A 26,821-nucleotide genomic window follows, 5' to 3' on the forward strand; every position below is an offset into this window, starting at 1 on the left:
AGATTCACAAATAAATCAGTTCACAATTATAGGGTGTTTTGGAATAGTTTTGATGCCGTCACTGAAATGGCTTTCATTAATTTTAGGCTAAATCATGATTTTTTTTTTTTTTAAAGGGAGGTACCTTGTGATTTTAGGAGAATTTTCATTAAGCCCCTTTATAAGGAAGGTGATAACAGCGAGCGTGGTAATAAGAGATGCATTACATTGCTTCTGGTGGAAGCAAATTGCTTAGTGTGAAGATACCACATTAACTTAGAGATTCTGTAGATAAAACCTTAAGAGGAGGTATGTCGACCAAAGTTTCACTAAAAAAAACTCCTTCCAAGAAAAGTGATAAGAGTGAATAGATATATGCTTAATGGATATATGAGTCAACTTCTTCCTAAAGTTAATATAGTCAGAGCATCCAAATAGGAAGGAATCATCCGAGATGTGCTCCTGGGACTAAAATACGAAACCGCATCGGTTATCATATCTTGACTTTCATTGTGAAAGTTAAAGCCTGTTCTAGATATAATTTCCATAAATCGCACCATTGCTCTTGCTCTGATTATTTATCTTGTCATTGATGAAAAGTTCAAGTATCACTCCAGCACAGAAGTTTAAAGTGGTGGCTTTAACCGGGACTTGATTTTCACTACCCACAGGTTCGATCCCAGTTTCAGAAAAGTTGATTTTTTACTGACATAATATTCCTAATAGAGAAAAGAGATAGATTCTTTTTTTGAGGAGCTCGTCAATCAAATTGCCAGGAAATGAAAATTTTCCAAGAATAAGTTCTGTTCGACAATCAGAAGCATGATTAGATGACTATGCCATAATGTCGTCCAAAAACACAGTTTCTACTGCATGTTATAAGCAATAAGTGCCTTGAAATTGATGAAGTGAATAAGAATATATGGCTAAAACTAAAACTATGGCTCGATCCTGCTAGATAGAATTACAATAAACAAAACGTTGAGATGGCAAGGACATATCCTGTGGATTAATTTCGAAGAGTTTTTCACAAAATAAGTTTTTCAGTGAAAAATAAAGAACTCCCTCAAACAAAAAATGGGAAGAATTAGAATCGAATAATCTACCAAGCGTAAAACTACCAAAAATCACCATCAATACCCCAAAAACGAACAAAAACTACAGTGAATGACCGAGTCAAACTCTTGCTTTCGCCTTATTTGTTTTTCTCTAATACACTCACATATGCTTATATTATTCGAATATTTGGCTTTCTACTTTGCCATCAATCATAATACTAATAAAAGTTCCACAAAATCCTACAGTAAGGATTTTAGCCGGCATATCTTCATGTAAGCCTTTTTGAGCGCTTAAGTCGTTACGTGCCATACTAGTTACGCGCCATTGTAGTTGTGTCCCTGTGTCCCACCTGTGAATATAGATAGATATATATATATATGTTTTTAACTACGTAAAACTTGCGAATATACAACATTCTTGGCTGTCCCATTGTCTGTGTATATAAATAAACTGTCAGGTTTACCGACTCTTGAACATGCAACATATAATTGTCCATGGGAAAAACAATCTGTATTCAGATCTATACCTCATTATTCTAATGATTGCCCTTGAGCTTTGTTGATGGTGATTGCTAATCGACATTTATATATCCCTCTGTGCCCCCCGGCGTCCCCGTTGTTGTTGTGTCCCTGTGTCCCGGTCGTCATTTATATTCCAAGTGTCCCGGTCGTCATTTGTGTCCCGATGTCCTGGTCTGTAATTTCGTCAGTCGACAAACATGACGTCAGTCGACACACAAACATGACGTCACTCGACAGACCCACAGACAACTTATTTTTGTATATATAGATATGAGCATCTGGAACAATATAAATTTTTACAGCCAAATCAATTCGTTTTCAGGAAAGGTAGAATAACAGAATTGGCAGTTTTGTTTATTACTTCGTTAATTAATGAAACGCTTGATAAGAAGCTTAGGGAAGATGGTGTGTTCTTGAATCTCGCATTTGACCCTGTTGATCAACGTATATTATTAAGAAAATGTGAATTTTACCGAGTAAGGGGTGCAACGTTAAGTTGCTTCGTAACTGTCTTCAGAATAGACAGCAGTATGTTCATTTACATGGAATTTGGTCTAGTAAAAATTATCTCAATTGTGGGTTTCCCCAAGGCTCCGTATTGGGTCCTACTCTATTTTTAACTTTATCAATGATCTGCCTGATTTTGTTAGTGCCATACCCAGAATTACAAATTTTGTTGACGATGGTCCTAGTAAAACACAGGTCACTGCTCCCTTATTTGCGGATGACGCAACGCTGATGCGTGTTGCTCCTACGGAACAACTGCTTATGTCAACATCAAATGCAGCAATGACCAAACTATGCATATGGCTAAAAATTAATTACCTTGGCCTGAATATAGGTAAGTCAGATTTTTTTATTTTTCTAGATCTCTGAATTTTTATCCTTGGATCACTGAATTGATATCAGAGCAGGGAACGGTCAAGCGTACATGTTTCACAAAGTACCTTGGAATTAACGTTGATGAAACCCTATCATTCAAGGACCATGTGAAGTAGATCTTTAAAATACTGTAGCTTAATCTAGGTATGAGGCGAAAATTAAAACATATTTTCCCCCAAAATATTTTACGGTTGTTTTATTTTTCTCTAATTCACCCTTATATTTTGTATTGTTCCTTGGTATGGTGCTTTCCCCTCGTTACTTCGTCCAATCCGTGTGATCCAGAATAACGCTATCCAAGTTTTTGTGGTGTGGGGAACCGGGAGTCCATGAAGTCGGTCTACAGTGAAATAAATATAATGCCTGCAGCTGGATAGCGTGATTTTTAAAATTTGATTTTTATCTATAAATATCATAATGAGGGTCTTGTGGTGGCGCAGTGGATTTGACCTTAGCTTGTTAATACGGGACCTAGAGATCGAATCACGCTGCAAGAATGCACTGCAAGGCCAACGCAGGGACCTTAGTAGTCAAGAAGCGTCGTTAATTCTTAAATAAATAATAAATAATATCATAATGAAGGCCATCCAGATTGTTTTGCAGGTATATTTTGTGAGAGGTCAGATGTTCACCAACACGATACTCGAATGTGAAGAAACATTGAGGCTCCTCGACTTGCTTCTAGTAGGTCTTCTTTTTCTCTTTTTTTTTAGAGCTTCCAAGCTTTGAAACAAACTTAGTAAGGATATTAAGGATAATGGTAATTTTAACCAGTTTAAATCTGATTTACTTGTAGAGTTGCTCAGTAGGTATACTTTCGACAGACTAACTATATTTTCAGTGGGCTATTTTTCTGTATTTTTTAAAGTGTTTTTTTGAGGTTTTATATTGTAGTGTTTCGTTATTTATTTTTATGTTGGCTTCGGTAAATGGTCTCATGCTCCATACTCTTTTTCCTTTCTTTTTTATTTTAGCACATCCTCGCAAGCTCCACTTTTTTTGTGCTATTATGTAAAAATGATTATTTTCAATAATATTGTTCTACTACTACTACTAGTACTACTTTGGAACGCTGTGGGATGGATCATCCTAGCGCATTACTCGAAAATGCTTTCCTTCCTTTCTGAAAAATAAATGAAGTATTTAATTAAACCAATTATCCATAATCATGGTACAAACCAAATTTTATAAAAAGCGAGGAGTCGTTGAAAGAGCCATGCACTGCAAAGCACCATTACACAAAAGGAAAACCCTCACCATTGTCAAAACCCCTTGTAAGTAAATTATAATCCATCTTTTGAGCGATGAGGAAAATTACTTTTTCGCTTGGTAATCGGTGAAATATCTTCTTATTTAGTTTTTCCCCCTTTTCCATTGGTGGGACACTGAAATACCATGGAGAAGTGTTTCAATGTAAATTTTGAAGGTACTTTGCATGTATAGTGTCTTCTATAAGTAACAAAGGATACTATTAAAATAAAATTTGCTTATCGACAAAACTATATTTCTATATACAAAGTGAGAAAATACACGTATTTTTTGTTGGTAAAAAAAAATAACACATCTTTTGAAAAGATTCTTGTCTGGGTTATGATATCATATTTGAGTATATTTGCTGCCATATTCTCTGTGGGTCGCTCTTTACTACGCTCTAGCTATGAAATAACCGAAGGGATTTTCTCTGTATGATATAAATTGACCAAAGCAACTAATATTTCCCATTTAGAAGAGATCCAATTTATCACTTTGATCAACAAGAAAAATAAATTTTACATGAGAAGCCTCTGTGTCTTTTTCTTATCATTATTGGGAAGAATATGGAGACGTTTTCACATATCTTATTACCAAAATTGAATTCTGGGCCCTGTTTTGGTATCATTTTTTTGGGATGGAGCATACGGCTATCACTGTAATATTAAATTGATAAATCCAGCCGCTAACAAAGAAATGGATAAGAAATGCAGCGCATTGAAGTATTATGGCTAAAGAATAATAATTCGTCTGAATCAAGAGAATTATATTTTAAAATGCCGTCATTTGGTTCACAAATACATCATTGATATGTATGCAAAGATTGAATCAGAATGTTTGCTCTTTATCCGTCTGAATCAGACCAATCCCCACTGTGAACAATACATTTATTTGCGAGATGCAGTTGTAAATGACGGTAATACCACTAACATTGGAAGAGTAACGATTTTACCTTCGTCATATACTGGTAGTCCGCGTCATATGCATGAGTATGATTAAGATACCATTGCGTATATTCGTCTCTATGGTCGTCCAGATCTATTTATTACATTTACATGTAATCCATCTTGGGACGAGATGCAGCAACTTTTACTTCCTGGACAATCACCGGCTCATAGACATGACATTGCGGCCCGTGTCTTCCGGCAAAAGTTGGAATCACTGAGGAATTTCATAGTAAAACTTAAATTGTTTGGGCCAGCGCGATGCTGGCTTTACTCTGTGGAATGGCAAAATTCATTTGTGGAATTGGAAAAATGGCATTTTTATTTTTGACTTGCTCACATACTTGGTGTCGCATGTCTTTTAACTGCATGTGTCTGCTCTTCTTTTTTATTTTTGATCGCTCAAAGGTCAGAGTAGCGTGTCTTCTAATCGCCCATGTCTTTGCTCTTGATTTTCATTTTTGACGTGCCACTGCATTCCTTCTAACCATGTGTGGCTTTGCTCTTCATTTTGATTTTTGACACGCTCTAGTTGTCACTATCGCATATCTTCTAACCGCCCGTATCTTTGCTCTTCGTTTTCATTTGGCCGCTGGGTTCCGACACTCGGCAAGCGGCCGGGTGTCGGCCACTTCAATATATGGATTCTCGCTGTCGCCTGTCTTCTAAATGCGGACTGTTTGAGCCTTTTTCTTGACTATACGTCCAAATGGGGCTTAAGTTAGAAGTGGTGCCTTTGCAAAGGTATATATTTTTTTAATTGACATTTAATTTTTGCTTGAGCTTGTCTTTAATAATCTGCTTAAGGAGAGGCATTCGGGAATTCGAATTACCTAGTTGAAAACTACTCACATGAAATTTTACTCCACAATGATTTACTCGCTAATCTCAAACTGTAATTTTTAATAGAAATTGCGGTACCTAGCGTAAATCTTTATCGGTCGCTAATCCTACAATGGCACCAAAAAGGGCACACCGGAGGAAATACCAGAGCAACGCAAAACCAGGCTTGTGGCTAAAAGAGAATGGGCCAGATTAGGAATGTCCAATTTACGTCAAAGAAGGCGTGTCAAGGAATCACCAGAACAACGTGAAACCGAGCTTGCAGCTCAAAGAAAAAGTACCAAAAGAAGGCGTGTCGACGTATCACAAGAGCAACTCGTATATAATTGCCTGGCATTCTGGTACTGCCCATCCGATGATTATAGCTTAAGTCGAGATGTTCATATTGGGACTACGTCTGAATTTTGTCCTTATTGCAAGGCCTTGAAATTTAATGGCGAGACAATGGAAACGTGTTACGCCTCAGGAAAAGTTAAACTTCCTCAAATTGCTGCATCACCAGAGCCTTTGCGAACTTTGCTTACTGGATATGCGTCTGAATCGAAGCGTTTTTTTTTTTTTTTTTTTTTTTTTTTTTTTTTTTTTTTTTTTTTTTTATCAAACATCAGGAAATATAACTCATGTTTCCAAATGACTTTGTTTGGTGCCCAAATCGAATATCAAGGTCATTTTATGCTTACTTTCAAAGTGAAAGGGCAGACCTATCATAGAGCAGGCTCCCTTCTACCATTCTCAGGTGAGCATCACAAATTTTTACAACTGTGCTTCATCAGTGATAGTTCCCAATTTTCAAAGTAAAATGTTTGATTAGTCAGACATTATTTGAAAACATGATAATTTAATTGGCTTGAACTATCCATACATAACCATAAAGTAGTTTAAGGACAGTTTCAAGCACCATTCTTCTAAAAAAGGAATATTGGTTACTTGTGTGTGCGTCACTGAATGTACTTCCGCAGAAAAACACTAATAAGGACGCACCCTAAATTTGTAATTGTACATGAATACATGATTCACTAATTGCAAATACAGTTTAATTAGAAAAATTTATCACGAAGTATTTTATTTTTTATAATTTAAATTTTAATTTTAGGCTACTTGCTTGAGTGAAATTATAACATGTTAATCTGTAAAATCAGTAGCTTACGAAATTTACATCACAATGAATCAATAGGGAATTTAGAAATTTATTGTTTAGAAGTCTATAGGTCTAACCTAGTATACAGCCACTTCTTGCACCGAATGTGTGCTAAATGGAGTCAAACAGGGATGATGCTTTCAAGTGTATCAGAATAGCTGAAGAGGCTATCAGAGTTGGTAATTTGGAAAAGGCTGAAAAGTTTCTTGAGAAAGCAGAAAGACTTTATCCTCTTAAAAAAGCAAAAGGTAATAGTCTAGGTTAGGTTTATATTTTTTCTCAAAGCCGAGCAGATTTCCACAGATGTAGTTTACATGTTAAATGTGCAGAGGTCAATTAGCCTGATTTGCTAAAAGATGAACACATCACTCAATGCTCTAGCTACAGAGTATTTGAGCAGCCCCCTAGCACGAAATGTGTCAATAGAAGTAGTACCATTGCATTTTTTATTTTTCCCTCTAATCAAAGATCATAGCCTATTTGTGTTTATGACAATGTACCCCAACCATTTATACCTTTGTGTTGTAAAAATGAAACTAAATGGTTGCTTATAGGCTAAATATGAAACTCTATGAAATTTATAGCATATGATTGATGGGCAGATCTAATCAATCTTGAAGATGTGGCTTCCTATTGTTTTTTGAGTTTCCATTTTAAAACTACAGCAAATAGGCCTATCAAGGACTTGGTCACTTTGCTCAAAAAGAAAACCCATTTATGGTACCCCAACCATTTATACCTTTGTGTTGTAAAAATGAAACCAAATGCTTGCTTATAAATATGAAACTCAATGAAATTTATAGCATATGATTGATGGGCAGATCTAATCAATCTTGAAGATGTGGCTTCCTATTGTTTTTTGAGTTTCCATTTTAAAACTACAGCAAATAGGCCTATCAAGGACTTGGTCACTTTGCTCAAAAAGAAAAATCTTGGATAAAATTCTAGTTAATTGACTTCTTGCTACCTCAGAAAGGGTTTAGGTTAGGAAAATGAAACTTTCAGGGATGGGTCTACAGGCTAAAGTATGTCCCAGGAAGGTATTTTAAATTACCCACCTCCACTCCTTCTCCCTCTAGAGGGCCCTGAAATTTGCCTACATGACCTATTGAAATTTTGACAAAATAACATTTAACTTTAATTTTCAGTTACTAGTTGCTTTTTCTCTGCCTTTAGTTCTGAAAATGCAATTCTTGTTATTTGAATAGAATTTTGAGCCATATCAATGTTTTTTTTTCTTCAAAATTTAGGAAATGTATTTACATATCTTCAGAACTTTATAAAATGGAATTGAGCAAAGTTATGAAGCTGAAAACAATTTTGTTGTACTTCAAATAAGCAGAAGATCTATTTTGCTGTTTCTCTTTAATAACACACATATTTTTAAAGGTCATCAAAGGTCAGGGCCCTCTAGAGGGGGAAGGAGTAGAGGTAGTTGCTTCAAAATACCTTCCCAGGACATACTTTAGCCTGTAGACCCATCCCTGAAAGTTTCATTTTCCTAACCTAAACCCATTCTGAGATAGCAAGAAGTCAATTAACTAGAATTTTACCAAATTGTGTCTGCTTCTGCAGTTAATTAAAAGTTTATGAAGCTTTTGGAATGATCTTGCATTTTTGTGGATTTGTTAGATGAGTAAAGAGTTTCTTTTGGGGTTGATTAACATATTTTTATGTCTGTTGCATGTTGCAGCACCTTTGCTAGAAGGTCAAAACTAGTAGCTTTGGGGTAGATAGGCTCTCACTATTTGGTTTCTTGCCAAATTCAGAGATACACCTGGTGGCCATACTTTGAATATTTTCAGCCTGCTATATGTATCATTTCTATAAGAGGGGCCAGTAAGGTTGGCTTCAAAGTTTAAGGCAGGTCTGACTAGTTGGTACTAGTTATTTTAATAAGTCCTAGGTTGAGTTTGCTTTTGAAATAGTGTTTATGTTCTGTGGAACATCAGGAGGTTGTCTACTTTGATACCCAGGCCTTTACCACTGGTGCAAATTGGGAGTAGAATAGGGGAGGATGTGTAGTTTTCATTCACCATGTATTTGTGCTGTGAATTTTTGTGGCCAAAATTAATGGTGACACATTTGAATATATTAAAAGAAAAGCTGCCTTCTGCCCATACCTGTATATGATGGAGGTCAGATTGTATAGATGATTTGTCAGATACACCAAATAGTGTTGAATAATCAATGTAGAGGGTTAGGTGGTCATTAACTCCAGGTAGCATGTCATCAATATAAATGAAAACATTGTTGGTCTAAGAAAATTTCCCTGAAAAGTTCCACTTAGGATTCTGCAGGGTTGCAAGTGGGTACATTTGCCATCAACTGTGAAAAATCATACCATCTAAAACTCCCTGGTCAGGAGGACCATTAGCTAATCTGCTGATTCTTGCTGCTGTTAACTTTGAACAAACCAGATCATATGGACAGGCTTTCCAAATCAGCAGGAAGGCTTTTGTCAAGTAGTTGTGTAATCTGTTTATAAGTGTTCAAAAGATTTGTTTCTACAGATTTCCCTGTGGGAAAGCCATGATGCTTGTTGGAAATGATAGCATTGTTAACAAGGTGTTGAAGAAGCATGTTGTTAACTATCCTCTCTATAACTTTCACTGCAGCTGTTAGGTGTATAGTTTTCTTCTTTGGCTCTATCCTCCTTTCTAAAGATAGAGGTTATATAAGCTAGTTTTTTTTTTGGTTGGTACTTTCTTGTGACTAAGAGAGTATAGGATATGTATAGCTAGTGCTGTAACAATTTCACTTGTAGCTTCTGTTAGCAGGTAGAGATAAATATTTTCAGGACCAGCAGTCTTATTGGTGTTTAGGCTTTTTATTGTTTTTTGACTCTAGATATTGTAACAGTAATGCTATTCATTTGCTTTGAGACATTGGGCTTTATTTTTAGAGGGAAAGTATTGCAGGGTTTGTTCACAAAGACTGATGTAAGTTGTCTATTTAGGAGATTAGCTATACTTTGGTTGCCTGTGACTTCATTTCCTTCTGCTAAAATTAGGCATTTTATGGATCTCTGGCTGTAATCTCTGCTAGATACACAGTTAAAGAATTTCTTGGGAATCATATTACTTTGTTGTTTTATTCTTGTCTCAAAATTATGGTACAGTTGTTTAGTGAGATTCCTTAATTTGTTTCAAGTTTTGGCATATTTTCTAGTTACCTGGTGTAGCATTCGACTATTTATAGTTTATTATAAACCCAAGCACCTAGAACAAATACAAAATATAAGCACAAGCAAGCAATGTTATAAATATAAGCACAAGCAAGCAATGTATAAGCACAAGCAATATAAGCATAAACAAGTGGGTTAGTCCATAATGCTGCATCTCTCTTCTTTTCATGAAAGGCGGTCTGCCTACAAATCTGGCCTTTTAGGTGGCCTAACCACTCTGCAACTGTGGGTGTGCGGCATCACCTTTGACGTAGTGGTAGGGGATTTAGTCCCTGTGGCTGGGCAGTCGGGAGTGACATTTTCAGGCGTAGGAACGATGGTTGGTGCGACAAGGGGTGGGTCAGAAGGTTCATCTTCTTCTCTTGGTAACAGAACATTTCTTGGCGAGGTTTCGATGTCTGTGCGGATTGGCTGGGGTGATTCGGTTAAGATGGGATGGGATATATCATTGCTTTTGTCCTGTGTGGTGGGCTGGATTCTGACCTCTTCCTTGGCTACGGGAAAGGAATGGCGGGAGATATGGACTCTATTTTGTTGCAGCCTGGAACCGTCTTCTGTCTCCACTACGTATGATCTGGGGTTCTCATGGCATGATATGATTTTCGCTTTGGTCCAGGGGCTGTTTGTTTTCTTCTGGATAAAAACTTGGTCTTCCAGTTGAGGTTCACGTAGCGGTTTCGCAGTCTTATCGTGATAGCGTTTCTGTCTTTCCTGTTCCATCAATCTGTGTTGTAGGAAGGTCTGAAGGAAGGCGACTCTTGGTTTTAGCTGGTTGTATGTTGATGGTAGGACTGACCATAGCTGGCGGCTCAGGAGGAGCTGAGCAGGTGAGGCATGGCCATCAACTGGGCTGTTTCTATATTCTAGAAGTGCAATATGTGGGTCGTTTCCACTTTCTTTCGCTTTGGTTAGTATCCGTTTGCAGGTTTGTACTGATTTCTACACCAGACTGTTTGATCTTGGATAGATGGGGCTGGAGGTTTTCAGACTGATTCCCCACTCTTGCGCAAAATCTCGGAACTCTTGTGAGAAAAGTTGTGAGCCGTTTTCTGAAGTTATCAGCTGAGGGATTCCGAAACGTGCGAAGTTGGCTTTCAGTTTGTCAATGATTGCAGTTGATGTCTGACTTGACATTTTGTCTATTTCAAAGTATCTGCTATAATAGTCGGCAGTGATGAGATAGCAGGTCTTGTTCCAGTCGAAAAGGTCAATGACAATGTGTTGCCATGGGAGTGAGGGCAGCTGGTTGCTAATCAACGGTTCCTTTTGATTATTTGCTGCAAATTTAGCACATGTTTCACATTTTTGGATGAAGGACTCAATGTCAGCATTCATCCCTGGCCAGTACACAATCATCCAGGCGCGCTGTTTGGTTTTGTCGATCCCAAGGTGTGCTGAGTGTAGCTGATGAATTATGTTGGTTCTGAGAGGATGGGGTACGATGATTCGTTGACCTTTCAAAACTAACCCATCGTGGATTGCTAGTTTGTCTTTGATATTCCAGAATCAAACGGCATCTGTTGGGCACGACTGGCGTGTACCGGGCCATCCTTTGAGTATGAGTTCTTTGACTGCCTTGAGTTGAGTGTCTTTTTCTGTCTTGCGGCGTATTTCGTCTAGTTTGGAGTCGCTCACTGGCAAGGATTTCATCACTGTATGCACATAAACTTCAATGTCATTCTGCATTTTGGTATCAACGTCTGGCAGGTGTAGTCGAGAGAGTGCATCTGGGACTGGGATATCTGACCCCGGGCTATAGTGTACTTCGATGTCGTATGGCTGGATCTGAATCATCATTCACTGTAGTCGTGCTGGTGCTGTATGGAGTGGTCTTGATAAGATGGTCTCTAATGGGTGATGATCTGTTGTCACGATGGTTTTTCTTCCATAGATGTAGTGATGGAAGTGTTTGCACCCAAACACGATCGCATACAGTTCCTTCTCTAGTTGAGAATAGTTCTGTTCAGCCGTGCTAAGGGCCCTAGATGCAAATCCTACGATCTTCCCATTTGAGGAGAGCTCAGCTCCAAGTCCATGCTTTGAAGCGTCAACCTTGAGTTCAGCTACTTTGCATTTATGGTCGAAGAAAGCTAGATTTTCTGAAATGCAGCTCTTGATCTCTTTCATACTTGCTTCGTGATCGGTTTCCCATCTGAAATTGGTGGCTTTAGTAAGATCTCTCAGTGGCTTATTTTTCGAGGATAGGTTGGGTATGTATTTCGATAGGAAGTTGAGCATTCCTAATAGTGTCTGTAGCTCTTCTTTAGACTGTGGGCTTGGCATGTCTTGTATAGCCCTAATCTTTTCTGGGTCTGGTTTTATCCCGTCTCTGCTAATGATATGTCCAAAGTACTTGACTTTGTCTTTGGAAAATTCGCATTTTTCACTGTTGAAGCGGATTCCTTTTTTTCTGGCTCTTCTAAGAACGGCGGATAGTCTCTGGTCGTGCTCCTCGCGGTTCTTTCCATATACCAGAATATCATCTACAAGTATTCTGATACCTTCCAATCCTTCAAACGCCTCTTCCATTTTTCTCTGGAACTCGTCTTGCGCAGACACTAGGCCGAATGGGTATCTCTTCCATCTGTATCGGCCGTAGATAGTGCTGAAGGTTGTATAGTAGGAGGATCGCGTGGAAAGTGGGAGTATCCAGTAGCCTGAGCGGGCATCAAGCCTGCTGAATACTGCCGCTCCATCCAGTTCAGCAACGGCATCGTCGAAAGATGGGACCGGATAGTAGGGGCGTTTTATCGCCTTGTTCAGGTCAACAGGATCGATGCATAGTCTCACACCACCATCTTTTTTCTCCACCATGACCATGGCATTAACCCAGTCTGTTGGCTCACTGACCTTTTTGATGATATCGAGACTTTCTAGGCGCTCCAACTCGGTCTTGAGCTTCTGCTTTAAGGCTAGCGGTATTTTCCTAGTTGGATGTACTGTGGGTGTTGCATTGTCTTTTAAGTATATTTCACACTCTGTTTCGAGTTTGCCTATACCCTTGAAAACATCCATATATTCGCTGACTGGTGATTTTTCAATGTTCAGAACAAGCTTGATCAGGTTCATGTCTTTGCTTGCTTTAAACCCAATTATAGGTGTGGTGTTTGACTCAACCACATAAAAGGTGAGTTGCTGTGTAGGCCCATTTTTGTAGTGACAAGGAATATTGCAGACTCCTACATAGGGTATTGTCGATCCACAGTAGCTGGTGAGGCGTTGCGTGGCTTTCAGCAGCTTTGGCTTTGGCGACAGCTTGTCCAGGTACTGTGAAGGCAGGATGTTGACCTGAGCACCCGTATCGATCTTGAAATCAATGTGGATCTGCCCACAAACAGAAATCTCAGCAAAGATTTCATCCTTGCTGGAGTCCTTGTTGATGGCATACAGGAACACCTCTGTTTCTTCCTGGTTGTACAGGTCACTGGTGAATGCTGGAGTGTTTGTGGCCTAATTTCCAACGATATTCACCGCCTTACTTTTGCAGACTTTTGCAAAATGGTTTTGTTTTTTACACTTGGCACATGTTTTCCCTTTTGCAGGACACACATGCTGGGGTGAGTAATTTCCGCCACAAAAGTAGCACTCTGTCTTTTTAAGTGAGAAGCTGGAGCAACTCTTTGCAACAGCATCCACTTCTTGTTTTATTTCCTTTTGTTTGAATGTCTTTAGTTGTGCTTGGGTTGACTTGTGAGCTCGACATATTGTGACAGCTTGGGCCAGAGTAAGGCTGTCACCAACGGCTAATAGTTTTTCACGTAGTTTAGGATTTCTGACTCCACTAACTATTTTGTCTCTTACCATCTCACTTTCACTTAAGTATCCGCATGGTTTAACTAGAATCTTGAGCTCTGTTATGTATTTGTCAGTACTTTCTGTGTTGTTCTGGTCTCTTTTCTGAAAAACATAGCGGGAGAACACTTGATTCTTTTTGGGGGCAGCATAGTCTCTAAACTTCTTGAAGTAGATCTCGATTTTGTCCTTCTCTTCATCCGCAAGCTCAAAAGTGCTGAAGATTTCTCTGCCTTGTGCACCAACCCAGATTAAGAGGTAGGCACATGCTACTTTCTCAGACTTGTCAGCAAGGGGGCCTTGGCACATAAGCTTTGCGTGGTTTTCGAATGTGGTCCATTCTGAGTCGAGGTTGTCTGCATTCCAGTTTATTGACGGGTGGGTGATCTCCATGACGTCTGACACCATGTAGCATTCGACTATTTATAGTTTATTATAAACCCAAGCACCTAGAACAAATACAAAATATAAGCACAAGCAAGCAATGTTATAAATATAAGCACAAGCAATATAAGCATAAACAAGCGGGTTAGTCCATAATGCTGCACCTGGCTTTTCCTTCTTTTTTTTTTCAGTGGTTTTCCTTAAAGTTTTTTGTTGTCTTGTGCTTACCTTGGATCCTCCAGAGCCAAAGGTGGCATACAGTGCATCTGCAAAACCTTGCCAGACATCTCAGAGCTGAGCTGCAGTCATGACATCCTCCCACTGTGGTTGAAGACATCCCCACATTTACTCAGGTTTCAGTTGTACTGTTGTTGTAAGGTGTGTCTTGGTTGACCTCTTTTTTGTCTCCCCTTGGGGCACCACTCATATACTGTATTTGGGAGTTAATCTTCTGGCATACAGAGGATGTGGCCAAGTTATGTCCATCTCTTACATTTCAGAAGGTCAGTAACTAATGGCTGACTGGTTCATCAGCGAACTTCTATGTTGGTGACCTTTTCCTGCCATGATATTTTCAGGATTCTCCTAAGGCACATGTTTTCGAAGGTTAGGACATGTTTCTCCAGTTTTTGTCCTAACCTTCAAAAACATGTGCCTTAGGAGAATCCTGAACATATCACGGCAGGAAAAGGTCACCAACATAAAAGTTCACTGATGAACCAGTCAGCCATTGTACTGATGAAGATTAGTCTCTTGTAGACAAATAATTCCAATTCTCTTATCATTTGCACATTGGATAAGATCAGCAAGTTTATTTGAATTTAAAGAGACGCAATTCCATTGTAGGATCTGTAGCTTAGTTAACATAGGAAGGGTTGAATAGGTGACCTGCATGATATTTTGAGAGAATGGATGATAATTCTGTTCCTATTTCATTGAAAATAGAATTGGAAAAGTAGTATTCTGCAATTTCTTTTGTTATACTGGCTTTTTTATCTTTAGCCATATTTGATTGTAATATTAGGTCCACTGATGCAACATATTTAATTAAATTAGTAATATGAGGTCCAACTCTATCTTGCATAGTTATGGCTTGAGTAGAAATATTAGGAAAAGCTGCCACTCTTTCAGACCAAGATTTAGGCTTAGTTTTAGGATTGTTGAGGGATGGACTAGCTTCATCCACCTTGGGATGCTCCTTAGCCAATGGAGGGTAAGAAGTCTCAGTAGGAGGTATGAGTGCCTGATTTGGGTGGTTCTTGTGGACCTGTAGCCAGGGTTTTTGAGGAAGGGCTAAATTCCCTTCTTTGGCCTCATTAACTCTTGGACCTGATGGTACTTTTGACCGCTTGGCCAGCTCCATTGCAGCTATTGGGAAAGGAACATTTTCTTGAAGAGCAATCTTTAAAACTTTAGCTCGTTGAACATATTTAGGACATGAATTGTGATCTGTTGATTGATGTCTACCATCACAGTTTGTACATTTAGGCACTTCAGTGCATCTACTTTCTGTAGACAAGGAGTGATTACCAAGGCAATTAGGGCACCCTGGCACAGAAGAAGAACAATACTTAGATGAGTGACCAAGCTTAAAACATTTTGAGCATTGAAGAGGTTTTTCTTGGTATATTTTATGAGCTTTTTGCTGACCAAAAAGGAATACTGAGTCAAATTGGGAACTAGCAGGTAAGATAAAGAGGACACTCTTACTACTTCTTGTTCCCTTAGAATCTAGTTTGCCCATACGATGAACATCCAGAACCTCCAGCATTTCCCCCTTATTGTTCATAAGGCCATCTTTCAAGTCGTCATTTGACAGTTCCAATGGTATGTTGTACAGTACTATTTTCTGAGAATTTTTCAGGGTTGGTTTCCACCATTCAGGTGTAACAGGGATATTGCCAATTTTATTTAGGCTAAGGGCTTTGTAGGCTTCATTTCTGTCTAGAAACATAACCATTAGTGAACCATCTCTGTTCACATTCACAGTGAAGCTGCATCTAAAAGTTTTGAAAAGATTCATTCTAATGTTAGTAATATTTTTGATAGAGAAGGATTGATCTTTTACTGTTGGAGCAAAAAGGATAATGGATTTGTCCTTTATCTCCACAGCTGGATTTGGGTTTGAGAGTCCCATTATTTCAGGAGGACTCATAGAAGGTTTTTTTCGTTTCTGTTTTCTGCCTACTGTCTGAAAATCCTCATTTAGCAGGTTTTCAGTTTCAGAGATTGGTGGCTCAGAGACAGTAATCATGGTTTCATTCAGGCTATCATCATTGGATATTGGAGATACAACAATAGGAATATCGGCTTCTGATAACCAATTAGATGCTTGGCCCCCTTCCCTGAGGGGGCTAGAAGTGTTAGGAAACATTGGGTTCAGGAAAGGGAAATTCCAGAAACTCTAACCACGCAATAGATTTATATGAAAAGGCAAAATAATACTTCGCAAAACAAAAGGAGTAGCAAGAGCTTTAATTCCTTTCACTCAGAAAATAAATGAAATCAATAATATAAATTTTTCATCAATTTATTTCTTCTTTTCTTCCAAATTTATGGAAGAATGTGCAGTTCCAGTGCCAAATGTTGTGCTGTTCCAGTGAAGTTGCCATCTAGGAACTTTTCCACAGTGACAAGAACATCAAAGTCTCTCTCAATCATATGATTCAACAAAGATTTGGCTACATCCATGGATTGAATGTAACAACCATTGTCTGGTTCTGTTAGATCTGTCTGCATTACAAAAAGGAAGAAGTTTGCCTATGAAGTTGAGAATCACCATTCATATCATAGAACAGACATGAAAAAAAAAATCAAAGATAACTCTTATTTCTTTTAGTTATATCTCATCAAAGAATCTCCAAAGCATCCCTTTCCAATGCTGATGTTCCTTTATCTGATTGATGTCAAAAGTTTTTCTGAGGGAAGTAAATAGTATATTTGAAACTTAAAATGAACAGAAATTATTACTTCACAACCTATCTAACATATATCAATAAAACCAATGCAAATAAATCAACTGGCCATATTTACCTATGTTTGTAGGATTACAGAAAACTAGCACTTTACTGAAAACACAAAAGCCAAGTATGTAGTCCTAGTAATAATACATAATCACCATTTATAATTAACTAGACCAATTCCTTATATAATTCTTTAGTGTATTAACAAACGCATTAAAAAATTTGTGGACCCTCTCTTGCTAGCTCTTCAAGCTCTTGATATTTCCTTAGCGTCCTCTTTTTGCTCATTTTTCCAAGGTCAACATATCTAAATTGTCTGGAAACACTGTACAGCTCTGTGTCTAGAAGCCTGTTGGCAGCTTCAACAGCTCAAACTTGACAAGTTTTCACAGACTTCAACAAATAAGATGTAACTTTTTGACCAAGACTCTTGCATGCACTGTTCACTTCCTCCCACATGTTATCAACTTTGGCACGTTCTGCCTTTGTCATGTAATCTGCTATTTGGAACCCAAGTGTCCAATATACTGAACTTGAATATTTTCTTGATTAGCCATCAACAATGATAGATTTTAGTCATTTATGTTTTGCTCATAATCTCTTCAAAGCAGGTCATGTATTCTTTTTTTTGTGGCTTTTTTCAGTTTGTCCTGTGAACCAAGCAGTCAATGATGTCATACAGTTTTGTCTGTTCCTTTGTGGAATGAGGAAAGCCAAATCTAGACTATGTAACCCATCTTCCTCCTTTCCCTTTTGTAGTTTCTTTGACTAGTTTGTAAAGTATTGGGCTTGTCAATATATTTGGCTGTTTGCAAGTGCAAATCCCATCACTGCATTGAATCACTTTAGCTGCCATTGATTTCCCAATAACAGGAGCATCTTCAATCTGCAAGATGCAGTGTATATGAGGTGCATCTCACACCTGATACTCAATGCACCAGAAATGGTCCTTAACTTTACCAAATATAGGAGTTGATTTTGAACAAATAAGATCATTAAATATGGTTGTCCATTTTTTGTGAAAGTGTATAGAAACCAAAACTGGATCTAGAGATGTTAATTCTCCTGGTATCATCTTCTCCACCAGAAGCTGACTTTGTTACCATTCATATGTGTGCTCTGGTTCTGTTCCTTTTAGCAGTCTTTTCAAATGAGTTTTTGACATTTTCCAGTGTTCCAGTGAATTCTGGATTTCTTTGCATTATTTTTCCATTATAAGCTTAGGTATGCTATCTGAATGGCTATTTCATTCCTTGGTGATACAAGTTTCTTTGAGGCAAAACTTGTATTTTAGGAGATTTCCAAATCTCAACATAATTTAATCTTTACTTCAAAGATACTTGACCCAAGAGAAATGGAGAGGAGCTGTAACCACTGTATATCCTATGTTCCATCCTACCTTTTTTATTATTTTTATGGCGCTTGTTATTTACCAAGTGACATTCTGCTGGTCTGTCAGGCACTTCCAGATAAGCCAGGACAAAGAAATTTGGCAGGCATATCAGGGACCAAACTAGATTAAATTAGAAATAGTCTTTTCCCCGATTCGACCATCTGGGGAAGGGGGGAAGCGGATGGTTAATTAGGAAAAATTAGAAAAAATGAGGTATTTTTAACTTGTGAACAGGTGATCAGATCTTAATGAAATTTCATATCTAGAAGGATCTTGTGCTTCAGAGCTCTTATTTTAAACTTTGACCAGATCCGGTGACATTGGGGGGAGTTGGAGGGGAAAACTGGAAAACATGAAAATTGAGGTATCTTTATCTTGAGAATGGGTGATTAGATCTTAACAAAACTTGATATACATGTCATATTGGTAGGCATGTCAGGGACCTGCACAGATTGACGTGATAACAGTCGTTTCCCCAATTCAACCATCTGGGTGCTGGAGGGAGAGGAAAAATTGAAAAAAGAGGTATTTTTAACTTACAAATGGGTGATCGGATTTTAATGAAATTTGATATTTAGAAGGATGTTGTGTATCAGAGCTCTTATTTTAAATTCCGACCGTATCTGGTGATATTGGGGGAGCTGGAGGGGGAAACAGGAAATTTTGGAAAACGTTTTGAGTAGAGAGATTGGGATGAAACTTGGTGGGGAGAATAAGCACAAGTCCAAGATAACCGGACTGAATCTGCTCTCTTTGAGGAGTTGCAGGGGGGGGGGGTTGTTAATTTGGAAAAATTAGAAATATTAAGGTATTTTTAACTTACAATCAGGTGATCAGATCTTAATGAAATCTGATATTTAGAAGGAATTCATGTCTCAGAGCTCTTATTTTAAATCCCAATCAGATCTGGTTACATTGGGGGGAGTTGGAGGGAAAACCGGAAATCTTGGAGAATGCTTAGAGGGGAGAGATCGGGATGAAACTTGGTGGGTAGAATAACCAATTGTCTTAGATACGTGATTCTGCTCTCTTTGGGGGAGTTAGGGGGGTCCAGTGCTTTGGCGAGTTTGGTACTTCCTGATGTGCTAGAACAATAAAAATTGGTAGAAATGTCAGGGACCTGCACAATTTGACTTGATAAAGTATTTTCCCTGATTCGACCATCTGAGGGCCTGAAGGGAGACGAAAAACTAGAAAAAAATGAGGTATTTTTAACATACAAATGGCTGATTGGATCTTAATGAATTTTGATATTTAGAGGGACCTCGAGTCTCAGAGCCCTTATTTTAAATCCTGATCAGTATTAAGCCTCTGATTTTCCTTTTAAATCAATCTATTGATTCTTAGAATTTTGCTAGAGCTCATGCCATATGAGTTCTTGGCTTCCAACCTCATCACAAGTGCTATATTAGCTCTTGTTTTTGTATAAATAGTTTTTCTATTTTAATTTCCCTACTCAGCATATCAGAAACTTAGTACTAAGTATTTAATGTATTTAGAAATTTAGAAAAATGATATTGACGGAAAACGATTGAATAAGTCTGATGGTGCAGTATATGGTAAGCTAGACATTTTATACCAGAAAGAAATATAACCTCTTCTTCTGTTAGCTCCCAGTCACTTTCGTCAGGGGTGAAGGAAGAGTGTCCGTGACCTTATACTGGTTTTACGCTGCAGTGTCTTTTGATCTGACACCATTTTCAAGGGGTTTCAGGTTTTCTTTGTGAAATCACCATAAATTTCTTTTTGCCATAAAGTTTTACTTTTAAGTAAACCGAAAACTGTTCCTGAATCAGTGTTGCATGGTAATTTTTTTGACTGGGTAGTTTTTTTCTAAATGCGTTTTCAACTTTTGGTTACTATGGGCTGTGGTCTGCTATTTACTAGGTTGCAGTTACTGCTGCAACCATGATTGGTGTTCTCTCTGTGAGACCAAATTCTTTCCACCAGATGCCCAACTTGAACACAAATATTTGGAAGAGCTTGATCAGTTTTTGTGAGCATTCCTTGAATCTGATAATACAGTATGTGTAATGTCTGTGGCTCATATTATTATGCACCTTAAGTGAAATCTGTGCATATTTAGAAGATTGCATATTACTGCTAAGATGATTTTTATATAAGGTTTGGTTTGGTCAAGATTATGTGGGAAAGATTTTTCTCTTATTCAAGAAAAAAATGGAAAACCTAAAATCAATGCTCATCTTTCAGACCTACATGTAAGCCTTGTTTATGTAAGCCTTGTGAATAACGATCACTATAATAACGAACAATAGGTTCAATATGTTCATATTATATGTATTAATAACGAACGATTTATTTCGTTCATACTGTTCATAAAATAGCTTGAAGAAAAGTATTGCACACCTCCACATCATTTTGGCTTTCAACATAGCATTGGAGTGCAGATGCTCTTATGGTTGTTTCTAATGCTCTGCTTGATGCTTCTTTTACAGGTAGTTCGCTTACCTTGATAAGTCGTGATGTTTGCCATGCCTTTGACTCCCTGATCCATCCCTTATGCTTTTGAGGGCTGCTAAAAGTGGAGTAAGTCTGGCTATCATCATATCTCAAAGGGACTTGTAATAAGTTTAACTTAAAATCTATCTTAAGAAAGATGAAATTGCAAGACCAATGATATATCAATTTGGACCTGCAGTTCAATGATCATCAATGCTCTGTATAAGTTTTCCCGTCATTTGCTGTTTGTTGGAAGACTTTCAATAATCCCTTCTACAGCAGTGGCGTAATTTCATCAGAATCCTGAGGGGTGGGGAGGTAAAGTTGGAGCCAATTTCCTGAATCAAGTGAAAATGACAGTTAGAAATGAAAAATGAAGCAGATAGTACTGCAGGTACTATGCTTGAATTATGCAGGCTTGTCTTAGTTTTGACAAGATTTTTTTGAAGAAACTAAATTTCAGCTGGTGAGGGAGGGGGAGGCAAACTGAGGTCTGGAGGGGGCAATTTCTCCCACCCCTGCCCCATTGTAAATTACACCCCTGTTCTACTGATTGGCAGGAGATATTTTATCCTTCGGATCAGTTCGCTATTATCTGCAAAACCAAGGTCAAGTAGCTTTGGTTGCTGGTAGGGGTAAAAACAAGTGGGTTGGTCAACTGCTTGGAAAGCAGAGAGATCAGGAGTGTAATCAATAAAACGACTAACTGTGGTTGAATTACAAATAACAGAATTATTCAGGGACCCCTCCATCCACAAGAATTAAGGTTAAATTAAAATCTTCTGTGATAGAAAATCACCTATGAAGTTTCTTGTAGATTTGTGAAGCATATTTGAGAGTGTATGCTTGGTATCTACACAAGAGGGAGGTGAGGGGCTTCAGAATACACATCTAATCCTGGTAGTGTGTTGGTATGCAATTCCAAACCAAATGGTCTCTACAAATGGCAATCAAGATTCTATATTAATTTCCCAGAGAGTATGTGCAGCTTTTATGTAAGCCAGAACTCATACTTGCATATTTTTTTTTTTACAGGAGATTAGATAGGATTTGGTGGTTAAGCATTTGAATGTGTGTATCTTATAATCTGCTACTGGTATTCTTAGGGTATACTTTAGTTTGTAGAGCCAGGTCATAATCTTTGCTGTAGATTTGACTTCTGAGATTATTCATTTTGTTAGTAAGTTCATATACATTGGCTAGTTGAACACAAAAATATGGACTTACTTGTAAGCAGTTGTTGGTACCTGGTCTTTTTCTTAGTCAGTAAAATCTGTGTTTTGACAATAAAAAAATCACATTGATGCAGGATCTGGTGACAGACATTATAAACAAGGAAGATGCAGCATTACATGGATATATGTAATGACTTTTATCATCATTATACAATAAGATTTGATTAATCAAAAAAAAAAAAAAAAAAAAAAAAAAAAAAAAAAAAAAAAAAAAAAAAAAAAAAAAAAAAAGCATACTAGATGCCTGCTAGTGCATTACAATATTTTGTTTCAATATTATCTGATGTCTGTTTACTCAATAAATCCATAGTCAAGGCAGTCAGAAAACATAACGCAACCTTTTTTTCTATATATCTATGCCAAATCAAAAAGGTGTCCCTCATAATGTGGTATATCCAATATAGATCAAAAATCAGATTTTACAGGAACATTAAAAAAAATACAAAATATAGAAACAAACACAATTCATACATCTGATGCCACAAAAAGCACAACTATTAACACAATGTACAACATATGACAGCTTCACATATGCATGTTTGTTGGGGTGAATTCACCTCTGCTAATCCCAGAAAATGCAGAATTAGTGACATCAGACATAAGCAAACATTCAGTCTTTTCAAAAATGAAAAAAAAGAATGTAATAATATGCAGAGAACAGAATGTGAAATGTAACTTATCTTCAGATATTTTTGAATAAACTGTTTACTGGGGAGTGTGTGTGATTATTGTTTTCTAATAAAAATCCCTAAAAAGGGTATTTTTCAAAATCTGAATGGGGGCACCCTTGTCTGAAAAAGTTAGTGCAAAGTAATTATTGAAAACAACTTCAAACAATCTAAAAGACTTATCTCAGTCATAAACTTTTATATGGTTTGACTTCCCCCCTCCCTCATAAAGGAGCAGTATATAGCTCAGTTGTGTATTGCTGTTCTCTTTTGCATTAATGCTAACCTTTCCTCCTTATTTTTTTTTATTGCATACTGTAATTCAGTAATTAAACATCAATAACAAGAAGAACAATAGGAAATTCTTTTTGCAAGACAGTGGAATTCTATATTTGAATGAATATTTTAACCTTATGTCCAAGGGTCGTCCTCAGCAAAACATAAATATATAAAAGAAAAGAGACTTACAATAACATACAACCATTAAAACTAAAATGAAAATTTACGCAATTAAACAACAATTTTTTTAATGAAAGTTTTGTAGCCTTTATAAACTGGGCTATGCGTTTCTTCTTGTTAATAGAAGAAAGCCTTAAGCCTTTTATCTTTCACAATCATCAATTGCACATGCATGGACCTATTATAATCAAACCCAAGAAGCCTTATTGCTTGTAAATCTTTTAATTCTGCTATTTTTAATAATATTTCTAGTTCACACGAGACAAATTAAAGGTTTACTTTTGTTTCACCAAGTCATTGAGAAATGAGTCAAATTACAAATTGCTATGAAGCATAAAAAATTAAAAAAATAGAAAACAAACTTGAAAATAAATAAAGTTAAGTAATAGTTAGCTATTAACGAGAGACTAAAGTTATCATTGAATTTTGATTCAAATTGTATGCTTTTATTTCTATTTGATCATAGGTAGCAATCTAGCCATATCCCTGTAATGGGTTATTTTTATTCCCTCTCCTGAAGCCCCCTTGTCATTTTTTTTTTATAGAGGTGGTTATAGAAACTTTGCAAGGAGCTCATTCAACTACCATTGGTATCAGTGAAAGCAGGAGTAGATGTTTCATTTGCTGATATGGTTTTCAAAATTTGTTCTCTAGAATCTCTTTACTCTGAATTATTGTATTTGAGGGACATATTATTTTTTGATGGTTATCCAAGTAAATTTAAAAATAAAATAATGCAGAATACACAAAGTAAACACAATAAAAAACAAAACAAAGAACCACAATGTTCTGATTCTAAAATTTCAAATAGTTGAATTTTTGTCTTATAATATAGAATAATTATATATAATAACTTTTATTATATATATTATTGATATTAGATTTAAATTGATTAGGCCTTTGAGTTGTTTTTTAAATTTGGGGAAGGATAAAACTTGCATCAATTTAGACATCTAGTTTTATAGTTATGATTGTTGTCTTTTCTTTTCTTTCTTCTGGTCATAGATCCATCGTTGTGTTTTTACTTGAGATTTTCTCTCTTTGTCTTGTCATGGTTGGGCAGTTTGGCTTTAGATCTTTTATTCCAAATGTAATGAATTAAGAATTTTGATATTGCACTATTTAGTTCAAATAAGAGAACAAACTGTATTGTTCTTCAAGAAACATTGAATAATAGTTAAACAATTTTGTTTTTGCTTGATGACATTTTTTAGGAAGGAGCAGAAGTGTTTTGCCCCAGGCCTGACCAAGGCTCTTGACAGCCCTTCATATGTGTACAGGTGTAATATTAAACAGGAAATACCAAACCTGTATTTTTTGTTACTCTTTGATTTTGTCAATTTTTTTGAGTAAATTGAATCAATTAATGTTTTTGGATCATCTTTCAAAAGTTTTCAGATTGAAAAAGTTCTACCGTTTGTAATTGGAAGCCAAATAGTTAGTTGTTATATTAAAAAAGTATTATATGTACAGACATGTGTGTAACCAAGTCTGGGTCTGGAGAGGGGGGTTCAAAATAAGAAAATTTAGGTCTTTTTACTGAGGGGGCCTTTGGACCTATCTGAGGGAATCATTCCCTAACCTCTATTGTGTGTATATGTATGATGAAAGATATCTCATTTCAAGCACTCATAGCAAAAAGTTTAAAGAGTGAAAAGCAAAAAGAGTGAAAACTGGCACTAATGTCAGCAAAAAAGAACTATCAATGCCATTTAGTACTTGTTGACACTTAGCATCTATTCCGTGTAATAAAAAGAATAATTAGTTTAAGTAGAATAACTAGTAAAATTAGGGTAGTAATAAGTGTTTGAACTCAGTTCTTGACAGAAAAAATGATCACTGAGCTTGAGAAATCCCATTTTGCCGGACGCTAGATGGTGTTGATAGTCTTTTGTCGACGCTAGCGCTAGTTTACACTTGTACAAGTAACCCATACTCTTCAGCTCATAGTACAAGTAAAGCATCAAGCACTTTTTTTTTAATTTTATGGTGTATTTTAGACCTCCTTGAAAGAATAAAAAATATGGACAAAGAAAATATGACTGAGCCTAATACTGGAAATGGTTATGAAGGTGATGCAACATCTAGTGCTAGACAGAGAGGTAAGTCCTTTTTGCTGTTTTTTATAAATATTTTATATTGAAAGCTATTATAATAAAGAGGTGAAAGAACCGGCTCTTTGTGTTCATAGACCTCGTGTTTTATGAAGAAGAAGAAAATTCTAACTTGATCTTTAAAGAATGTGTAGAATTCAAGAAAATGATTTTGGTAATGAATTGGTAAGATTGGCTTCTAATCTTTTATGCCCATTTTCTGAGATAACTCTTTAATGTTTTTTATATGAATAGTAATATCCATAGCAGGATGTACCATTAGGACTCCGACTTTGCCCTAGGGCCCAGAGTCATTAAAACCTGGCCCTGAAAAATGTCAGGAACTCCAACTAGGGTAAATTTTCTATGATTAGATATTGACGTTAAAAGTAAACATCACCATCTAGTAGTGTCTAGGGTTAATTTAAAGCAGAAATTTTGGAAGGGTAACTTCCAGGAAGCTATGACATTAGACTCCAGGATGAAAATTTGAATAATAAACTGGAGAGTTTTAAATTTGAGGAAAATAATTTGTGAAGTTGCTGATGGTGTCTTAGGGAAGCATTAAAATATGAGCTAAGGAGGTGTGAAGTGGAGGCCATAGATAAATTTGCCCAGGATCAGGAAGATGCAGTTAGACGGTATTGTACAAAAATATCGTATTGGCATGTTTATAAATTAATAGAGACTAGTCAATCTGGACTTGTCCCAGTTAAAGACAGGAACAGGACCACAATTTAGTGATAAGGAAAGAGCTAAAGAAAGATGGTCCAGACATTTTGAGAATGTGCTAAACCAGGATAGAATTAGAAGAAAAGATAAAGAGGAAAATGGAAAAGTTTGTGACCCCTTGGATGGGAAAGAAGATTTTTTTTAAGGGTGATTTAGTGACAATTCTAAAAGAATTAAAAATAATAAGGCCCCGGGTGTTGATGCCGTAGTTAATGAGTTTATTAAAAATGTTGGTTATGAGGAAAGAAATAAGTTGTTAAGATTATGACTATAATTTTGAAAAAGGGCTCATACCTAGTGATTTTAGGAAACCCTAATTAAACAGCTTGGAGATGCTGTAGACGAAATTTGAAGAAAAGAACAGTGGGGTTTTAGAAAGGGTAGTGAGTGTGTCGACCAAGTTTTCACACTTACATTGATAATTAAGAAGTGCCTGAGTCACCAAACCCCTTTAGTCCACGGTTTTATAGATTATGAATAAGCGTTTGATTCAGCTGATAGAAGAACTTTAGCGAGCTTTAGCAAAGGTCTTATTCTTATATGATATACCAGACAAATACATTAAAGTGGTTAGTGGTATGTACGAGAATAATACTGCTGCGGTTAAGGTAGGAAATGAGGTTAGCAGCTGGTTATCAATTAAATCAGGAGTTAAGCAGGGTTGTGTTCTATTCCCTGTTATATGGATAATTTGTATGCTCTTAGTGCTGAGGAGCACAGGAAAGGCAATGGAAGACCACGGAATCAAATGGGGAAGAAAAACTCTCCTGGCCTTAGATTATCCTGATGATTTAAGCATCCTAGATGAAAGTGTGAGCAAAATGAATGATTTTTTTAG

At 36.9% G+C, this 26,821-nt stretch overlaps 1 protein-coding gene across 1 annotated transcript in view; it reads left to right on the forward strand.

Moving 5' to 3' along the window:
* Positions 1-6,618: 6,618 nt before the first annotated feature.
* LOC136038767 (dnaJ homolog subfamily B member 14-like) overlaps positions 6,619-26,821 on the forward strand; it is a 44,667-nt gene continuing 24,464 nt past the window's right edge. Inside the window, exons 1-2 of the mRNA XM_065722141.1 lie at positions 6,619-6,865; positions 25,159-25,260. Of these exons, the coding sequence (XP_065578213.1) occupies positions 6,733-6,865; positions 25,159-25,260 (235 nt within the window). The 5' untranslated portion in view covers positions 6,619-6,732. The remainder of the gene's footprint in view (positions 6,866-25,158; positions 25,261-26,821) is intronic.

The sequence above is a fragment of the Artemia franciscana genome, chromosome 18 (assembly GCF_032884065.1).
Source record: "Artemia franciscana chromosome 18, ASM3288406v1, whole genome shotgun sequence".
In the NCBI taxonomy this organism is placed as follows: Eukaryota; Metazoa; Arthropoda; class Branchiopoda; order Anostraca; family Artemiidae; genus Artemia; species Artemia franciscana.